Here is a 19506-nt window from a genome sequence, read left to right on the forward strand (position 1 = left end):
CAACCAAAAAAAATCACATAATATGCAACGTTCCCTTAGGAAAAGACTGGGTCTAATAAATAAAATCTTCCACGGGGCCATAGCCAAGCAGTGTGGGCCCTGCATGGCCAGCTGTCTCCATCGGCAGATTGATTCCAAGTCCCATAAACCCGATGCTTTCCCAGGGATCCTGTGAGAGGTCGGGCAGGTCTCTCCCGGGCAGCCACAGGCAGGCCCCCTCCTCTATCTACCAAGTGGGGTTTCAAAGGACAATCCTTTTTAATTTTTATTTTTCAAAATCTGATGGTGAAATAATGAAGGTGGAGACACTGACCTATGCTGAAAACTGGATAGATTGTCTTCACATTTGAGACAAACAGCTCATTAAGGGAAACAAAGAATGTCTTTGTAAGGAGTTATCTTTAGAGTCTGGGTTTTAGAACTCTCCAAACTGTTCGGTCTATCAGAAGATGCTTTTTCCTGTATTGAAAAGATTTTGCCCAATTATAAATATTTACAGACACTAATTGATAAAACTCCTTCCCCATGCTCTCAGTCTGAGGATGTCGACCTGCTTTTGGTAAGTGGTGAGAGGGCTTCCCTTACATAGCACGGGCAAGGAGAGATCCACGGCGATTCTTAGGTGGAATGGTAGCTCTCGTAAAATGGGAAAATTGTGTAAGTTATCATAGTGTGTCAACAGCGATTATATTTAGATACTGTTCATCTCAAGTATCACTCACAGGGGAAAGGGACGTCAGGTTATTCTGTCTCAACCTCTGCAAGTGAAGGCCATGTTTTCAATTTATTTTAGGGCTTCGTTTATAGCAAAATTCTAACACGCACACACACACAAACACAGAAATTAGTTATTTAAAAACACAAAGATACTTCTTATTCTAAGAAATTGAAGTCTCATGATGTTTAAATTTATGTGAATCTTTAATCTCTTTGCTGTAAGGAGTTAAATATACATGTTAGCTGCTTTGCCATCTAGTTTGAGGGAAGTTTAGAAGAATCTGAAAAAAGTGTTCAGAGCACCACCTTCTGGTCAGACTATAGCATGAAACTCTACCGGTCTGCTCTGCTGTCTATAGAACTAAAGATAAAACCACCTTGGTTGATTTTAATTTTTTTTAATTTGCATTTGAATAAAAGCTGAAACAATGGAAGTACAGTATACATATTTCAGCAGTTTTCAACATAGTCTGTTTTTACCCATAATAAAGCTATGCTACTTGTTACTAGTTCAGTTGCCTAGGAGATACTGATGTAATGGGTTTCTATGGCAACAACTGGTCTCTTGAAGGATTGTAAATGATAGGGTTGGCAGAGTTCATAGAGACACATGTTAAATGATTAATTTCATGAGATTTGTACCAAATTCTATCTTTATGTGCAAAACCAATACTGAAATCTAATATTTGTTACTTTTTTTAAAATTCCACCAGTAATGTCTTTTTATTTACTTTAAAAGAATCAAAGGATAAATAACTCCCAGTCTGCTCAGTCATTGGCTACCCCAGTGGTTTCCGTAGCAACTCCTACTTTACCAGGACAAGGGATGGGAGGATATCCATCAGCCATTTCAACAACGTATGGTACCGGTGAGTAGCTTTGTCACATTCAAACAGTATATTAAATACTTTTTTACTAAAAAGCAAGATGAAAAAGATACTACCTTTTAGTTCATTAGGAGGCTTTATTTATTACCTGTGGTGTTCAGAGCACTAAAACCACTACCTCTGACTTACTAAGACAAAGTGAATATTCACATTTTTTTTAAATGACTGAAAGTGTCATTAACCCAAACTGACGTCAATATAGAAGAACAATTTCAAGGAAAAGGAGCTGTTCTTTGATGTAATAGCTCACTTTCTCATGATTGTTTAAAAAAATGTGTCTAAATCATTAAATATGTATATACTGAAATAGCACGTTGTAGTTCTAATAAACTAGAATTGCAAGTTGTATTACCTTGAAGCTTTCATGGAATGCTTAATTTTTTGGTATATAGTATATCTCTTTTAAATTAAAATTGTCCCTTATGTTTTTCTCCTTGTCCCCCTCACCCCAAAAGTAAAATAATTTATAACAGTCATTAAATAATACTAAGAGAATACTTTTAAAATTGAAAACGTTTATTCTCTTCATCATTTGACAATTTCTAGATTAAATGCCTTCCCTTGTTGTTTTGTGTCTGATCTAGAGTACTCTCTGAGTAGCGCAGACCTGTCCTCTCTGTCTGGCTTCAACACCGCCAGCGCTCTGCACCTGGGGTCAGTAACTGGCTGGCAACAGCAACACCTACATAACATGCCGCCGTCTGCCCTCAGTCAGCTGGGGTAAGCAATGTCATTTCTTTTGTAATACCCTTGTAGGATGCATTTTTAAATGACAAATAGCAGTCTCTAAATAATGTGCTCTAATGTCCCATTAGAGGATGTAAAATTCTACTCTATCAAAAATCTGAAAGTAATTATCAGATCAATACCTTTCAAGTAGCTTAAATATTGTCTTACTCTTTAAAAGGAGGGGGAGCTCTGGGATAATGATGTAAATTATTTTCCTATTGTTTCAGCCTATATTTATTTCTATTTCTCTCAATAATATGTTTTTATTTAGTTAAGTTTTCACTTAGCTCATGTGGGACATCAGACAACATTTACAGTTATAAGTTCTTGGAGTTTTTTGAGATACTTGAGAAACCTTAGTCAGCATGAACCATACAGTTCATGCTAATGTTCCAGTAGTACTTATAGTATCAACTATTCCATTGAATAGTAATGTACTCATATATATGTAAATATATATGTAAATATCCATAGATATACTAATTATCTAAATTTGAGTTTAAGAATCATTTTTGTTGTTTTCTGGTCAGAAGATGTATATTTCTGCCCCCTTGTGGTAGTTTTGAGATATGTCTTTACCATAGAAATGACTCCTGTCATTAAACTATGGAATTGTCCAAACCTTTAAAAAGCCTTGACTTCACAATCACACTACGTGTAAAACAAACAGTTTTTATTTTGAAGTTTAAAACCTGAATCAAAAGTTAATAACGCCAAAACTGAAATTAATCTTCAAAAGAAAATAGTAGGATGATATAAAATATTTAAAGAAAACAAGCTTTTATATTTTAGAAACATTCTATATGCCTACCTCACCTTTACTTTTCTGCTGAGCATTTGGTTAGAGTAGTTAACTAGTTCTCCATTTCTATTTCTAAGGAGATAATGAGCATCAGATACTGAGTAGAATAAAAATCACTTATTGATACCACAACTTCGTCTCTCTTACCCCTCTCCTGCCCCAGCAGCTTTCACTAGAATTGATGTCACATAGATTCATGTTTTGGGAGTGGGGTCTTTACCCATTCACCATTTGCTTATGTGCATTCTACTCACTAGTCACTATTGTGGCAAAGCTAAACTTTCATATAAATAAGAAAATTCATTCACATGACAGTGTCGCTCTGCTTTCTTGAAAAATTAACTAGCTAAGTAGACATTTATTGCAATAACTTTTTCAGGTAATCATCACTAAGTACATCAAACCATCCAGGCAATCTTAAAATACATACACACGGCATAACAGTGCTGTGACTCAGCTGCGAATCCATGTACATGCTTCTTGGCAAAAATAAAGGTCGCTGTTTATTTCTCATTTTTCACAAAATTCATCCATTAGAGGACTAGATTTCCTTAGAAATTATCAATGTCAAAAGCTCTATAATTTTCTTCGAATATGGTAGTATCTGACAATTTGCACTTTACATATAAAACACATATTTATGTGTTTTAATTACAATTTTAAAATTATCTTCTATTTCTTGGGAAGAATCTAATTCTCTGTTGCTCTTAATAGAGGTTTCAGTAAATTAGAAGGGTGGGGGGACTGGACTAGAGAGGAAATGATTTACAACAGCCAATCATGAAGCATTTTGTTTAGTTCGGATTTCTTTCAGTACCAATTCTCATGGTGCATAATTTGAGACTGAATTTGGTCTATGAATTTTTATTGCACTTAATCACTTCCCTTATCCCTCAGACAGGATACACTTCCAGTCCTCCTAATTTTGGCCCACTTACCTACTTACTCCTCCTTCTTCTCCTGCCTTCTTACACCCCTTGGGTGTCTCTCTTTTTCAGTCTCTCTCAGACACACACACACACACACACACACACACACACACGCACGCACACAGAAACTTTTCAAGAGTAGGTTCCTTCAAATGGACTAGCCCACGCTCACACTATTAAGTGTGACACTCTTTTTTTTTTACCTCCCCCCAGGTTGTAATATTTATGTAAAATGAACTATATGAGCTGCCTTCATTTCTCACAGTATAATTTTTTAAAAATTGATTTTGTTTTCCTGGCTAAAGTAGTTTCATATGCCTGTGTGGTGGGGTCACATTCTTTTGGTTCGATACAGCAGCGTAAAATATATTTCAGCCTGACCAAGATGGGCACCACAGTTTTCTCTCAAAATTAAAAAGTACTTTGTTCATGGAAATACCTTTGACTCTTCAAAACTGTACTTTTAACATTGCCTAGTGCCTGATTTTATCTAAGTAAGTTAGATAAACAGCATAAATTGGTTGGATGTAGGGAGTAGAGACCACTGGCAGGAGGAACTTGCCATCAAAGGCTAGTGAGAGTTGTTTGCATATTAAGGTGTGAGAGAAAGACCCTTGAATTTTTAGGGCTTTTTCTCTCACCACCTGAAACCAGGGCAGCCTGTTTTCTGGAAGCATTTCTACACATCATCGTTGTTGAGGTGGGTGTGCAGGACATACTGAGAGGAGGTAACTTTGAATGAAGACGAATTTTTAAAAGTTCAATAAAATATAGTCTGCTAGCCTAATTTCCAGGAGAACGCAGTAAGAAATTTGAATAAAACCATCCAATCATCTTTCATTTCTGAACAATTATGGGGAGGGGTAGGTGTCTTCCCAGTTGGAAGGCATTTGTAGAGGATGAAACCTAGCAGCAGGACTTGATATGGGCAACATGCATGTCTGGCTTCTGTCTTCTCCACCCACCTCGTTCTCACCCACCTCGTTCTCACCCACCTCGTTCTCACCCACGCATACGAGGTAGTTCACGAGGATCTGTGTCCACAAAAGTTTTGTTCTCAAGGACACGTAAACCAACATCTGAACCTCGCCCACATACAGCTAAGTGATCTTTAACGTTACTTTTCCTTTCCAAGAAAACACTTCCTCGATAACAGTGGCTGGTCAATTAGATTTCATCCTGTTTTGAATCCTCTACCACAGTGCAATGAAGCCGAATCTCAGACATCACTGACAGGTTATGACTGTGCATTTAGTGCCCCTGGAACTACTCAAAATGCTTCATACATGCTTTCAGTGTAAAATGAACTGCCACCAAAAATCGAACTTAGGGACTGGCCTGTTTGTTTACAGGAAGGGATGAGCAGTGAGTGTCTTGTCTTTTATGGGGAAGAAATACAGCAAAGTGTGTACAAGCCAGCTGACATTGGGAGATAATGTAGCTTTCCAAAGTTGTATTAAAGAAACAACATTTGGATTATATTACTTTTTGCTTAACTTATCCAGATTAACTGCTTTACTAGTCCAAATCACCAAATATTTTTTTTTTCGAATTTTCCATGCCCCCAGCCTGTGAAGACACAATTTAAATGTCAAAGGGCAGACAAAACTATTTATGGATATGCCACATATTTTCAGACTCCTAATTCACATTCATTATTAAACAGCTGTGTGAGTCATTGTTAGAGGCATTTCATTAAATTTTAGTGAAATGATCTTTTTTATCTAGAGCCAGGAAAATTCTTCCTTCCAGAAATCAAACGATGATTTCCTCTGGCATCAAAATGAAGAATTAAGTGACATTGAACCAAGATAAAATAGCCCACCATTATGGATCCTTTTGAAATACAGCTCCACCTCTATTTTAATATCTTATTGACTAAAACATTACTTAATTAAAACTCTTAGAAAATTAGTATAAAGACTAAAATAAATGGGTGATTGAAAATTATATATTCTTGATATAAATGCTAAAACTGCTTTGATTCTATAAGATTATAAAAGGCCCTGGTCAGGACACATACAAGAATCAACCAATGAATGCATAAATAATTGGAACAACAACTCTCTCTCTCTCTCTCTCTCTCTCTCTCTCTCTCTCTCTCTTTCTCTCTGTCTGTCTATATCTATCTATCTCCCCTTTCCTCCCCCTCTCCCACTCTCTAAAATCCATAAATAAAAAGTTTTAATAAAAAGATCATAAAAGCCAGAGAAGGAAGGGCTTATTAGGGAAACAAATAATTCTCCTTTATGTTATTCTCAACATTAGCTCATCTATTAATAAGGGAAGGAAAGTAATTCTTTGCCAGTAGGTGGTGCTTTTGTATAAAACATCACTCAAAGATAAACTCATTTCTGACTAATTTTGTATCGCTATACATCTTGAGCTTCGATTGCATCTTGCAAAAAGCCAGCCCCAGTTACTCCACTTTTTCCTCTGATATATATATACCTATTTTCTCACTGCTCATAATTACATTTTTAACACCATCCAGTTCTCTCCATTAAAAAGTACGATAATCACATATATGGGTTGGCAGCCTTGCTTTCCTTTGTTTCAAATGGGTGTGTCTGTATGGATTATTCTTTGCTGTAACTCTTCCTCAGTAAAAGAGGTTTCCGTATTCTCTTGACAATGTGGGCAAGTAATACTGACTCTAGCCGTGGATGTCAGGGCAATCAGAATGTGAGAACAGTGCAAGCCTCGTAGCATTGACATCAGCAGTAGTACTGTGGTTTATCCTGATGAAAGTCGTGGTTGCTAATCTACACTTAGGGCTTCCTGCTTTTCCCTCCAGAGTTTCAAGTCCCTAAATTCTCGCACATTTTGTAATAAGGGCAGGTTATACTCTCCTGGAACAAACAAGGGCTAGGGGTTATATAAACACAATAAAATAACACTAGATCCTTCTTTACAACAACCTTTTCTTAGGCAAATCCAGATTCACCATTTAATGGCAACTATAAATAAGAGGAGTACCCTAGCAGGGTGAGACTAACATTAGGAAAGCTGAGGTAGTTGTGCAAAATAAACAGCATTTTTATCCCCTGTAGCTGAGAAAAGATGGAGAAAGTAAAATTATATCCGTTTTAGTGATGTAGGAAATCTAAGTGTTTTTAAGCCAACACTTAAAATTTCTGCAGATAATTGTCAACCTCCTTCCTCCGTCCTTCTGCCTTTCCAGGCTTTTCCCCAGATAAGGTCATAGGTAGCCTTTTACAGACGCTACTCACCTGAAATTTGAACTCTTTTCCCTTTCTCTGAAGCCTGTGCAACTTACTGTGTCAGTGCTTATTAAATTGAGGGAACCATTCGTATCCAAAATAAGCTTTTTGCACTAATTTTCAAACACTGGCATGCGTAGATCAAGGACGTATAACTCAAAAGCTAAACCAGGTATCTGAAATCTTAGATTCCGTTTTGGAGCTAGTCTAGGCAGGAATCCCACCCCACGGAGAATGCTTGTTCCAGCGTGTCTGGTTACCCCTTTTCAGCCCGGTACGGGTAGGTTTAGGGAGCTTGTCAGGCCAGAGGTGTCCTTCATCAGCCAGGGCCAGCTAAATACCGTCATCGCCGGGGGCAAATGGAGAAGGCGCTGCCCCCTCCAGTGCTTCTGAGCACCGCCTCCCGCTCCGGGCATGCTCTGGTGTCTATGCGAGAGTCTTAAGCTGATGTTTGATGTAATTGTGAGTTCCTGGGGGCTCCAGGCCTCCTCCATCTGTAACTGGGTTTCCTTTCCTCCTACAGAGCTTGCACTAGCACTCATTTATCTCAGAGTTCAAATCTCTCCCTGCCTTCTACTCAAAGCCTCAACATCAAGTCAGAACCTGTTTCTCCTCCTAGAGACCGTACCACCACCCCTTCGAGATACCCACCACACACGCGCCACGAGGCGGGGAGGTCTCCTGTTGACAGCTTGAGCAGCTGTAGCAGTTCCTACGACGGGAGCGACCGAGAGGATCACCGGAACGAATTCCACTCCCCCATTGGACTCACCAGACCTTCGCCGGACGAAAGGGAAAGCCCCTCCGTCAAGCGCATGCGACTCTCTGAAGGATGGGCAACATGATCAGATTATTACTTACTAGTTTGTGTTTTTTTTTCCTTGCAGTGTGTGTGTGTGCTATACCTTAATGGGGGAAAGGGGGGTCGATATGCATTATATGTGCTGTGTGTGGAAAAAAAAAAAAAAGTCAGGTACTCTGTTTTGTAAAAGTACTTTTAAATTGCCTCAGTGACACAGTATAAAGATAAACAGAAATGCTGAGATAAGCTTAGCACTTGAGTTGTACAACAGAACACTTGTACAAAATAGATTTTAAGGCTAACTTCTTTTCACTGTTGTGCTCCTTTGCAAAATGTATGTTACAATAGATAGTGTCATGTTGCAGGTTCAACGTTATTCACATGTAAATAGACAAAAAGGAAACATTTGCCAAAAGCGGCAGATCTTTACTGAAAGAGAGAGCAGCTGTTATGCAACATATAGAAAAATGTATAGATGTTGTGGACAGACCCGGCAAAGGGGTGGCCATTGGTAAACGTTAGGAACACGCCAGGTCACCTGCCACCCTGAGGACGCTCACAAACCTGCAGGCATATCATTGGCGTATGGCACTCAATCAAAAGGATCGATGACCATTAAAAGAGGACCATACCTATTTAAAAAAAAAAAAAAAGTGGAGTTTGAGGGCTAACGTATTTAATTAAGTAAATAAAGGAATCTGGGTCTGCATCTCTTATTAAATAAAAGTATAAAAATATGTACATTACATTTTGCTTATTTTCATATAAAAGGTAAGACAGAGTTTGCAAAGCATTTGTGGCTTTTTGTAGTTTACTTAAGCCAAAATGTGTTTTTTCCCCCCTTGATAGCTTCGCTGATATTTTAAACAGTCCTGTAAAAAAACAAAAAGGACTTTTTGTATAGAAAGCACTACCCTAAGCCATGAGGAACTCCATGCTTTGCTAACCAAGATAACTGTTTTCTCTTTGTAGAAGTTTTGTTTTTGAAATGTGTATTTCTAATTATATAAAATATTAAGAATCTTTTAAAAAATCTGTGAAATTAACATGCTTGTGTATAGCTTTCTAATATATATAATATTATGGTAATAGCAGAAGTTTTGTTATCTTAATAGTGGGAGGGGGGATATCTGTGCGGTTGCACATTTGAGTAACTATTTTCTTTCTGTTTTCTTTTACTCTGCATACATTTTATAAGTTCAAGGTCAGCTGTCAAAAGGATAACCTGTGGGATTAGAACATATCACATGGCAACACCCTAAATTGTCTTTAATACATTAGCAATCTCTTGGGTCGACTGACATCCATTGTATATACTAATTAGTTTATTTTATGCTTTTTATTTTTGAATTTTCATCAAACGCAGGGCCCCTTTCTGATCTCACCATTTCACCATGCATCTTGGAATTCAGTAAGTGCACACCCTAACTTGCCCATATCCTAAATTATCTGGTTGGTTTTCAGCCCAGAATTTGTTACGCTTTTAGAAATATGCCCAGAATAGAGAAGCTGTGCTGGGGCCCGTGTCCTGCAAATATGGCCCTAGAAACAAGTGATATGAAGTTTGCTCGATGTGTAAGTTACAAACTCCCACAGAAGAAAAATGTGAAAGATTGGGTGCTAGACAAGAAGGAAACAGATAAAGAGATAGTTGCTTCACCATCCGTTTTTAATTATTTTAACTGACCCTTAACAATCTTGTCAGCAATGTAGGACTGTTGAACAATCCCAGTGTGTCAGGACCCCCAAATGTCACTTCTGCATAAAGCATGTATGTCATCTATTTTTTTTCTTCAATAAAGAGATTTAATAGCCATTTCAAGAAATCCCATTAAAGAACCTCTCTATGTCCCTTTTTTAAAAAAAATTTTTCAAGAAATAATGACTCTTGTCTAATATTTGTCTATAAGGGCTTCATTTTCAGACCCTTTAAAAAGTGAGTGCCATTTAAAAAAAAAAAGGTTGATATCTATTGTTTAAAAAAGATTTCAGTCTAGGGATGATTTTTCTTCTCTTGAAATGTGGAGATCTGTCGATCCATCTCCAATCATACACAGTGACATACACAGCAAAGAAGATGCAGACAATAAGATCGACACTGCTACATCGTGTGCAGGACATTGCTTACCCATTTTTTTTCTTTTACTTGTAAAGTTGCTATGTGTTTCTCATTGAAAAAGGCTGCCGCTGGGTGGCAAAAGCCAAGAGACCTTACTAACTAGGCTATATTTTTCTTAACTTAATCTGAAATCTACAATTAGACCACAATGCACCTTTGGTGGTATCCATATAGGATGCTAACCTGCCTTGTACTAACGTTTTATATACTAAAAACAAGCAAAAATAACTATTAATCATTTCATATATCCCACTACTCAAGGTATCCATGGAACATGAAAGAAAAACATTTATGCAAAGGAAAAACAGAAAATCATTGCTGAAAATAGACATACACACATTCACACATAGGGAGAAGAAAACTAAGAAGTCATTTTTCTCACCATAGATTTGATCCCATCCTTACAACACATCTTTATAACTTGATGTGTATAAAATATGCAAACATATCACGAATGTTCTTTATCATTTCAAAACACTTGATCAATATCAGTAAAAAAAAAAACTTATCCGTGGGTGGGAAAGGGTCATTATGTGAAAATATGAAAAAATAGCCATATTAATTTTTTACCTGCACTTTGCCTCAGCAACAAAGAAAAAGTGAATTTCTAATGCTGAAAATAAAGTAAGTTAAAGTGCCAGCAGAAGCCTTGGCTATTTATAGCAATTCTGGCGATAGTTTTATAAGAACATGAAAAGAACAGAATCACTTGAAAATGGATGCCAGTCATCGCTTGTCCCCACTACTGAATTCACATAAAGTGGTGGCAAGCTCGCGAAGGGATAATCTGAGAATTTTTTTAAAGATGATTTAATGAGAAGAAGCACAATGTTGATTGTGATGAGTCACTCTCTGTAAACGATCACTGTCTATCTTTACCCTTATACCTTATCTGTAACTTACCTTTTATTGTATTTGCAAAGCTAGTATGGTTTGGATTTTTATCACAGTAAATCCTTTGTATTCAGGAGTTTAGGGCAGAGCCCTGAGGGAGTGATGTTTCACATAGTCATCATAGAGAACATTTTAGGCAACATTCTTCATTGCAAGTCAAAGAAACACAAGTGGCATTTTACACAGCTCCAAGCATGTTATGCCTAACCCTAGTTTAAAAGATTTTTGGGTAACATTAAGCTTACATACTGGTAACACTGATGCAATATATGCAAGATGCACAACCTGTATATTGTATGCATTGGTGCGTGGAAGGCTGTTCATTTCAACCTTTTTTAAAATTGTGTTTTTTAGTAAAATGGCTTATTTTTTTCCCAAAGGTGGAATTTAGCATTTTGTAATGATGAATATGAAAATGCCTGTCATCTTCAGATCACTTTCAGGTTAACTAAGGTGAGGATTTTAAAACAATTCAAATACACTTTTTAAGAGAGTATCTGCCCTCTCACAACGTTATGTATTTGTTTTTCTTACACACCCATCTTTTAACTTAGAAATAGCTTTTTTTTTGCTCCCTTTATTCTTTTGTTTGTTTTTCCAGAGAGTAATGCTTGTATTTCTTTCTTTATAAAAACATTTTTTCAAGAAGCAGTAGCCACTTGAACCCTCAATAAAGGCTGTTGCTTAAGCATGGCATACTTCATCTGTTCCCGTTGGTGCCATCTGCTGTGTGGCGTCACTTATACAGCGTGAATTTCTTGCCACTGCAGATCTTTTGAAGATTGATGGAATACTGGTGTCTGTTAGAATGCTTCAGACTACAGATGTAATTAAAGGCTTTTCTTAAATATGTTTTAACCAAAGATGTGGAGCAATCCAAGCCACATATCTTCTACATTCAATTTGTCCATTTGGGTTATTTTCACAATCCGGTATTGCATTTGCCTTCCCTATTCGTACCTCAAATTGATTCATACCTCAGTTTAATGCAGAGAGGTCAGCTAAGCGAGGGATTCTGTTGTGGTTTGAATTCAGCACCAGTGTTCTCTCAGAGCAACATGGGCTGGGGCACTGCAGGGTAGGACTTGGATTGCTTCAGATGGTTTGCTGTATCACTTTCCTTCTTTTCCTGGGGACTTGTTTCCATTAAACAGTCATTCGAATAGCTTGTAAACGAGGGCATACAAGCATTTGCAACAAATATTCAAATAGAGGCTCACAGCGGCATAAGCTGGACTTTGTCGCCACTAGATGACAAGATGTTATAACTAAGTTAAACCCCATCTCTGTATCTCAAGGGACTTCATTCAGCTGTCTGTAGTGGAAACGTGGGGAATTTTCCAAAGTTTCTCCTGCTGGAAATAAGGTATAATTTGTATTTTGCAGACAATTCAGTAAAGTTACTGGCTTTCTTAGTGATGCAGTGTCTGTGGTGCATTTTTTTAATTAATGTTTTGCCTTTTAAATGTATTCTGCTTCATCGTGTGTTTTTAAAAGTAGCTTCTCCCACAAGTGCGCATGAGCTTTCTTAGTTTTCAGTTCAAAATACTCAAAAAGAGGGATATTTGTGTTTAGGAGGAAAGATGGGTATGAATTGGATCAGCGTTCTTGGGCTGATCATATGTATTTGGCCAGTGTGGGAAGTTCAAGGTTCTAATTGAGTTCAACTTCCTTATCAGAGCATTTCTGCCCTAGCCAGTTTGGGTCAGTGGATAGAGATGGCCTTCGGACTGAAGAGTCCTGGGTTCGATTCCAGTCAAGGACACATACCTCAGTTGCAAGCTCAGTCCCTGGTCCTGGTCAGGGTGTGTGTAGAGGCAGCTAATCAATGTGTCTCTATCAACTCTGTCTCTCCCTCTCCCTTCCACTATCTTTAAAAATCAATGAGAGAAATATCCTTGGGTGAGGATTAACAAAACTAAATAAATAAAGGAATCTTATTTAAAACAAAACTGCATTTCCAGGAAAGTCTTTGATAACTTGCTTAAATACACAGAATTTTCCAGAAGTCATTGTGAAAGAAACTACAATTCAATAAGTTAAATTTTTTATAAATCAAAATGTGTCTAAAGCATTTCTAGACTTATTTCTGTTTTCTTCATCAAAATAGTTTCTTTAACCAAAAGTGGTTGAAAACATGGGCTTACTAGTATATCTAAATATTTGAGAAAACTAGTAAATGCGTACATTTTTAGAAACTCCAAGATTTATCCATTACGAAAATTTAATGACAATTGGAATGTCCTTAGAAAGATCAATGTAAAGACGAATTCAGGAAATGAAAAGGAAAATAAAAAGGCCCTGGCCAGCCAACTGAAGAACTTGAACTTTGCATTAGCAGTGATGAAGCAAGGGATGCAGCTGGGGGAAACGTTGCATGTGACTTCGAAATTGCAGTGTTTTTCTCTTCTTTGTTCTCTTTATTCATTTTTAGCAAACATTTATTAAGCAATTATGAAGTGTAGCCATGTGGTGGATTCTAGGGTAAATGAAGAGATAGCCCTGGCTTTTAAGAAATGTATAAACTCTAGGAGATTACAAGACTAACAGCAAATAAAGAATGTTCTCGGAGACTGCTGCCAAGTGTAGGAGGAAACCACTTGGGTCCTCTTTGCAGCGGAGTGGGGCAGAGGCCCCGGCGTGCACACTTCACAATCTGCCCAGCAGAGGCAGCCTTTGACTTGTCTTCAGAGGGTAGGTGGGACAGGAAATCCCAGAGGGATGAGGACCTGGATGATTTGTGGGCATGTGACCCCTGCAGTCACAAGACCCCCCACTCTGCCCCCCTTCTCAGTTTTGCACTCTGCTATCACCATCTTCGTATTCTTATTTTTATCTTGGATCTTGTGTTTTGTAAGTGAAGTCTGGTAGGACAGGAAAGCATGAATGTGAGCAGCGCAGATACACAGAAAAAGGTGAAAAGCTTTCATTTTAGTATCTTTAATCTTTTTCCTGCTTTTTAAAAAGAATAGTTTCCTTTAGCACTGAGCCCCACAAATTAGGACTCCAGTCCTGAGGGCATTCTACAAGGAGGAAATAAGAGGTACAAAGGCACAGAGGTGGGAACGCAAGAGACAAATTTGCCAGACTGGAAGAGTTGTTTGGGGTCTGAAGTCTGGTGTTTAAGCAATTCAGTGAAAGATTTAGAAGAGATGAAATTGTCAAAATTCAGCAAGTGATTGTGTTAATGGTAGGAATGATGATAGATAAGGAATTGTTAAAGTTTTTCAGTATTAAGCTTAAATGATTCGGATCTTAGGCATGTCCCAATTGGAAATGGAGAGGTCACTGCTTTGTGAGAAAGGTAATTCAGTGTTTGGCATGCTCAGTTTGACATAGCCAAGTAGAATATGAGATGTTGTAAATATAGACTTGAACTCAGGACACCAGCTAATGTTGAATATAAAGTTGTAGGGGTTACTCTCGGGGAGGTAATAGGGAAAGCCTTGCACATGAATGAGCTTGTCAAGGAGGTGATGGGAGAGGTAAGAAACAGGTCTAGAAGGAGGTGTTGAAGAGGGGGAACAATATAGTGGAGAAAGGGACTGCGAAGGAATCCAGAAAGAGCAGTCAGACAGAAAGCCAAAAAGTGCTGTCAAAGCAAGAAGGGGTTGGGGGCAGGGGAGCCAACAGTGTCCAGTGCCTTGGCCTTAGGTGGTATCTGAGAATAATTTCAATAAAATGTGGGCAAGAGGTTGACAGCAGATATTGTGAAAGTTCAGGCAATAAGTATGAAGTGATATTTAATGATGTTTGTGATTAAAAGGAGAGAGCTTGGTGTGAAGGGTTAGCACGGTCAAGGATGAAGGGCAAGGTGGTGAAGGATCAGGTGTTACCAGAGAATGCTTATGGGCTGGCGGAGACCTAAGGGGGCAGAAGGCAGACATGAGCCACTCTAGCCAAAGGCTAAAGAATTACACTTTGGGCCGAGACCAGTTTGGCTCAGTGGATAGAGCGTCAGTCTGCGGACTGAAGGGTCCCAGGTTCGATTCCGGTCAAGGGCATGTACATTGGTTGCGGGCACCTCCCCAGTAGGAGGTGTGCAGGAGGAAGCTGGTCAATATTTCTCTCTCATCGATGTTTCTAGCTCTCTGTCCCTCTCCCTTCCTCTCTGTAAAAAATCAATAAAATAAAATAAAATAAAATAAAATAAAAAAGAATTACACTTTGGCCCAACCATCGTGGCTCAGTGGTTGAGCGTCTACCTATGAACCAGGAGATCACGGCTTGATTCCCGGTCAAGACACATGCCCGGGCTTGATCCCCAGTGTGGGGTGTGCAGGAGGCAGCCAATCAATGATTCTCTCTCAACATTGATGTTTCTATCTCTCTCTCCCTCTCCCTTCCTCTCTGAAATCATATATAATTTTTAAAGAATTACACTTTGTGCCCTCAGGCCCAATTTAAATGTGGCTCTTTTATTTCAATGATGTTTGGGAGTCTGGATTTAAAAGAGTTATTGAATTTGATAAAGGAAAACTATTCAGAACAGAGCATCTGAGTTTTCATTTTGTAAACTGAGAAAGCCCTTTTTCCATTTTGCCTGTATATTTCTGTGGCAGCTTTCCTATGTGTTATCCCTACAGACAGACTTCTAAGCAAGATCAGTGATGATAGAGAAAAGCTGAGTTCACTCCCACTGTATGTCTCCCTTGAATTCACACTGTCCCTATTTTCTGGGAGCAAATGTCTCCATCACCAAAAATGAAGCTATTCCTTTAACCTCTCCTCTCCCAGGCACAGCCTCTTTCCTGGGGGACTTTTGCCTGAGAGTTCTAGTTAGGAAAACATGTAAGGAAGTGTCCATAGTTTCTGGCCCAAGTGGTTTCTGGCTTTAGCAGCAGCCTTGCAAATCATCATCTCCATCACACCCCAGTCTTGGTCAGCTCGGGCTCCAGGAAGAACCTCCAGCCCTAAAGTACCCATCCCTAGCAGCCAACTGCTGCTCTAGGCAAAATAGCGACGATAATTACCTTTGAATCTGGTATCTGGTACAAGGGCCAGGCTGAAAGGGAGGCAACATGAACCATCCGTGGGGCAATTCCACACTGAACGGAAAGGAGTTAGGAAAACACTTCACCCAAACACTCCAGTGCCAGTCATGCCAGAAACCCGTGTTCCCGGCCCCGCCATAAAGAGCACCAGTGCCTGGGAGGTTTGCACGGCAACCTGCAGAAATGGGAGCTGAAGCTGGGGTGCGTGAGAGTAGGTAGGATGCTAGCATGTTGAGTACCTTCTCTGCAATTGCCTTGACCTATAGCGTCTTATTTCACCTGCTCAGTAACCCTGGATGCACTTTTTCCAGAGGTCATCTCGTCTCCTGGTTGACAATCAGACTAGCTTTGCCCCTCACAAGCTAAGTAGCATTTGTCAAGTTATTTGTTCCAAGTATCAATTCTCTCACATAGCACTAACTCACAGGGTTGCTCTGAGGCCCAATTGAGACCTTTATAAAGTTGCTAATCATTGAAAATATTAGAACCTACTCCCCTACAAATTACTCAAAATAAACATGACCCTACTCTATAAAATACCAGAAAAAGAAATCAGTAAAGTTCTGATTTTTCCTTTGAGGACAACAACCTGTATTAACAATACCACATTCTTTCTCAAAGAACAATTTGGTTTGCCCCTGCTTTGCTGATGCCCAAGACACATATTCTACTTATGGATAAAGAAGTGCCTTGCACTACCCATCCCACAGCATCCCACTAGTGGTGCTAAATATATCGACACAGACTTTTCTAGATGTAATAGTTGTAAGAGGAAAATTACCTCCTTCAAGCATTTATTTTATGAATATTCCATATAATACACTTGTTTCTCTTTACAAATAAGAGCCCCGATGGGAAATGCAACCTTGTTTGTATGCAAGTTTATATGTGTAGGGTTTATGTTTAAAATATTGAGAAGGTGCCCATTGATAAAGGACTGTTAAAATAAATTATGGTACACCATCACAGTGGAATATTATAAAACAGTCTAGGAAACAAAACAAAAATCCTTCTGTGTACTGATATGGACATTTTCCTGGGTATATTGTTAGATTAAAAGAGAGCAACAATGAAGTCATGTATACGCCATCTTTCAGGTAAAAGGGCAAGATGCAAAAACAATGTGTCCTTATATTTACAAAAGAAGACTGTAAGGATATGCAAAGAAATGAATAGTCTCTACCAAAGGGATGAGGGGCTTGAGGTAAGAGGTGATAAGAATGGAGACCAGACTTAACAACATAAACTTTTTCATATTGTTTTTATTTTTGAACTGTATGAATATGCTACTTATTCAAAAAGAGGAAGGTTTTAGTTTAGAAGAAAAAAGCCTTTCAAACAAATGTAAATGCCACACACAGTGGATTTATAGAAATCTCTCTTTTGACTGATGAGGCCTTTGGAAAATGCCAGTGTGTAGAGCAAACCTCAGGATGGTGGGTATGCATTTAGGATGCTCCAGGGGCAGGAGCCTTCAGCTGTCATCTCCAGCTAAATGGCAGGAATGAAACCTCCAGGTTAGGGGTTTGCTTCTCTATTGACTCCGCTAATCAGCAAAAAAAAAAAAAAAAAAAAAAGCCTTACTAAAGCAAGCCATTTCCCCCAGTTCAATCACAAATATTCTTTTCTAAGAATATCCACATTTTCCTTGCCATTTTCCCCAGCCACTTACCTACTTTTCCCCCCAGAATTCAGAATTTATTTCATAACACTTAATGTATTCTGCCTAATCAGGAGTCTATTTGTCTTAGTGAGCCCTGTAATTTTAAGACAATAAAATACAGGGTCTTGGACGAGTTTCTGTTGAATTTACAGCTGCCCTGCTCATTGTCACTGTAAGCTGCTCCCACATGTGCCCAACCCAGCTCTAATATTAAAACACAGAAAACATGTCTTCCTTACCAACTTCTGTGTTCATACGGTCAGCTGAAGTAGCATGGGCAGTATGTCATGTTTTGATAGTTTCTTATTCGTGAGCTAAATTTCCAAGTAAAATGTAGAAGGCTCGAAACGTAATTGTTTTATGACTTCCCACCTTCCTGTCCTCCACATCTACTATCCTGGTTTATATCTGCGTGCACAAAATTCTACCATTTAAACATGTTAAAGTATTGGCCAATTTTTTTTTTAAAGAATATTTTTTCTACTTCAGAGTTCTACTGATAGTAAAGGATGATGCTTTTCACCATCTCTCCCCCTAAATTCTCAGTTAGTGATCATATTTTTCCTTTGAGTTCAATTAAGAAAGAACTCAGGGGGGAAAAAATGGTTTCCTTCTACATAGCTCTTCCTCTCCAGAATCCTGTATTGCCAGTATTTAAAGATACTGACAATAATATGAGAATATATACAACAGCCCTTGAAAGCTCACCTTGAGAAGAACAGCTTTGTTTCTTCCCTTAACAATGCATTTTGTAAATTTTAAGAAGAAAAAAAAGTAATGTGAAATATAAAATCAAAAGAATTGACACAGGATGCATTGAACTTCTGCATTTAGAAAATTATATATGACTAGTTATTAGATAAACCAGAATATAAGCAATGCTAGTGCTAAATGTGACAATAATCATCAAAGCATCGCTCATTAAAATGTATGTGAGGACTACATTGAGTGGAAGAAGCTGAGCACAAGAGCGAGCATACTGTCTAACTCCATTTAGGCAGCATAGTATTCCATACTGTGTCCTTCCATACTGGTCTTGCAACCCAAGAACAGACAGAACTCATCTCTGGTAATAGAAATCAAAACAGTGGTTGATTGTGGGGAGTGGGGATGGACTGGAAGAAGCAGAAAGGAACTCTCTGGCGGTGATAGAAATGCTCTATATCTTCAATGGGATACATTGTCAAAATTCATCTAACTGTACATAATATATAAGTATTTTATATATGATATATAATATATAATAATCCTATCTAATAAAGAGGGAATATGAAAATTGACCATCACACCGTCACAAAGATGGCAGTGCCCATAGCCACAAGATGGCGGCACCCAGTCCCCTCAGCCCTGCTAGAGTCCCCCAGTCCTTTCAGCCGCGCCGGGGGGATGGCAGGCACGTGGTGCGGCCGGACTCGCCCTCAGCCCCCCAGCCACCCAGGGCTGGCCAAAGGCACAGACAAGCCTCAGATGGTGGCTGCCCAGCTTCCCAGGGCCGCCCAAGGCTCAGGTAACCAGGGCCGGCCAAGGCTTGTGCTGCTGGCAGTGGCAGCAACAGAGGTGTGGATGGGGGCATTGCCTTCCCCTGATCGCTGAGTCGCCTCCTGCCCCTGAGGACTCCGGGACTGTGAGAGGGGGCAGGCTGGGCTGAGGGACACCCCCTCCAGTGCATGAATTTTCATGCACCGGGCCTCTGGTAGGAGCTATTACTCCAGGTGCTTCCTGTTGAGGTGTAGTAGGACCTACTTC

At 38.9% G+C, this 19506-nt stretch overlaps 1 protein-coding gene across 17 annotated transcripts in view; it reads left to right on the forward strand.

Moving 5' to 3' along the window:
• MEF2C (myocyte enhancer factor 2C) overlaps nucleotides 1–12522 on the forward strand; it is a 163015-nt gene extending 150493 nt beyond the window's left edge. For 15 of the 17 annotated variants that reach the window (XM_054715072.1, XM_054715084.1, XM_054715071.1 and 12 more), the window contains 3 exons: nucleotides 1457–1586; nucleotides 2189–2324; nucleotides 7812–12522. In XM_054715072.1, the coding sequence (XP_054571047.1) occupies nucleotides 1457–1586; nucleotides 2189–2324; nucleotides 7812–8133 (588 nt within the window). In that variant the 3' untranslated portion in view covers nucleotides 8134–12522. The remainder of the gene's footprint in view (nucleotides 1–1456; nucleotides 1587–2188; nucleotides 2325–7811) is intronic. The other 2 variants (XM_054715082.1, XM_054715083.1) reach the window with 1 other exon arrangement.
• The last annotated feature ends 6984 nt before the right edge of the window (nucleotides 12523–19506 follow it).

The sequence above is a fragment of the Eptesicus fuscus genome, chromosome 4 (genome assembly GCF_027574615.1).
Source record: "Eptesicus fuscus isolate TK198812 chromosome 4, DD_ASM_mEF_20220401, whole genome shotgun sequence".
In the NCBI taxonomy this organism is placed as follows: domain Eukaryota; kingdom Metazoa; phylum Chordata; class Mammalia; order Chiroptera; family Vespertilionidae; genus Eptesicus; species Eptesicus fuscus.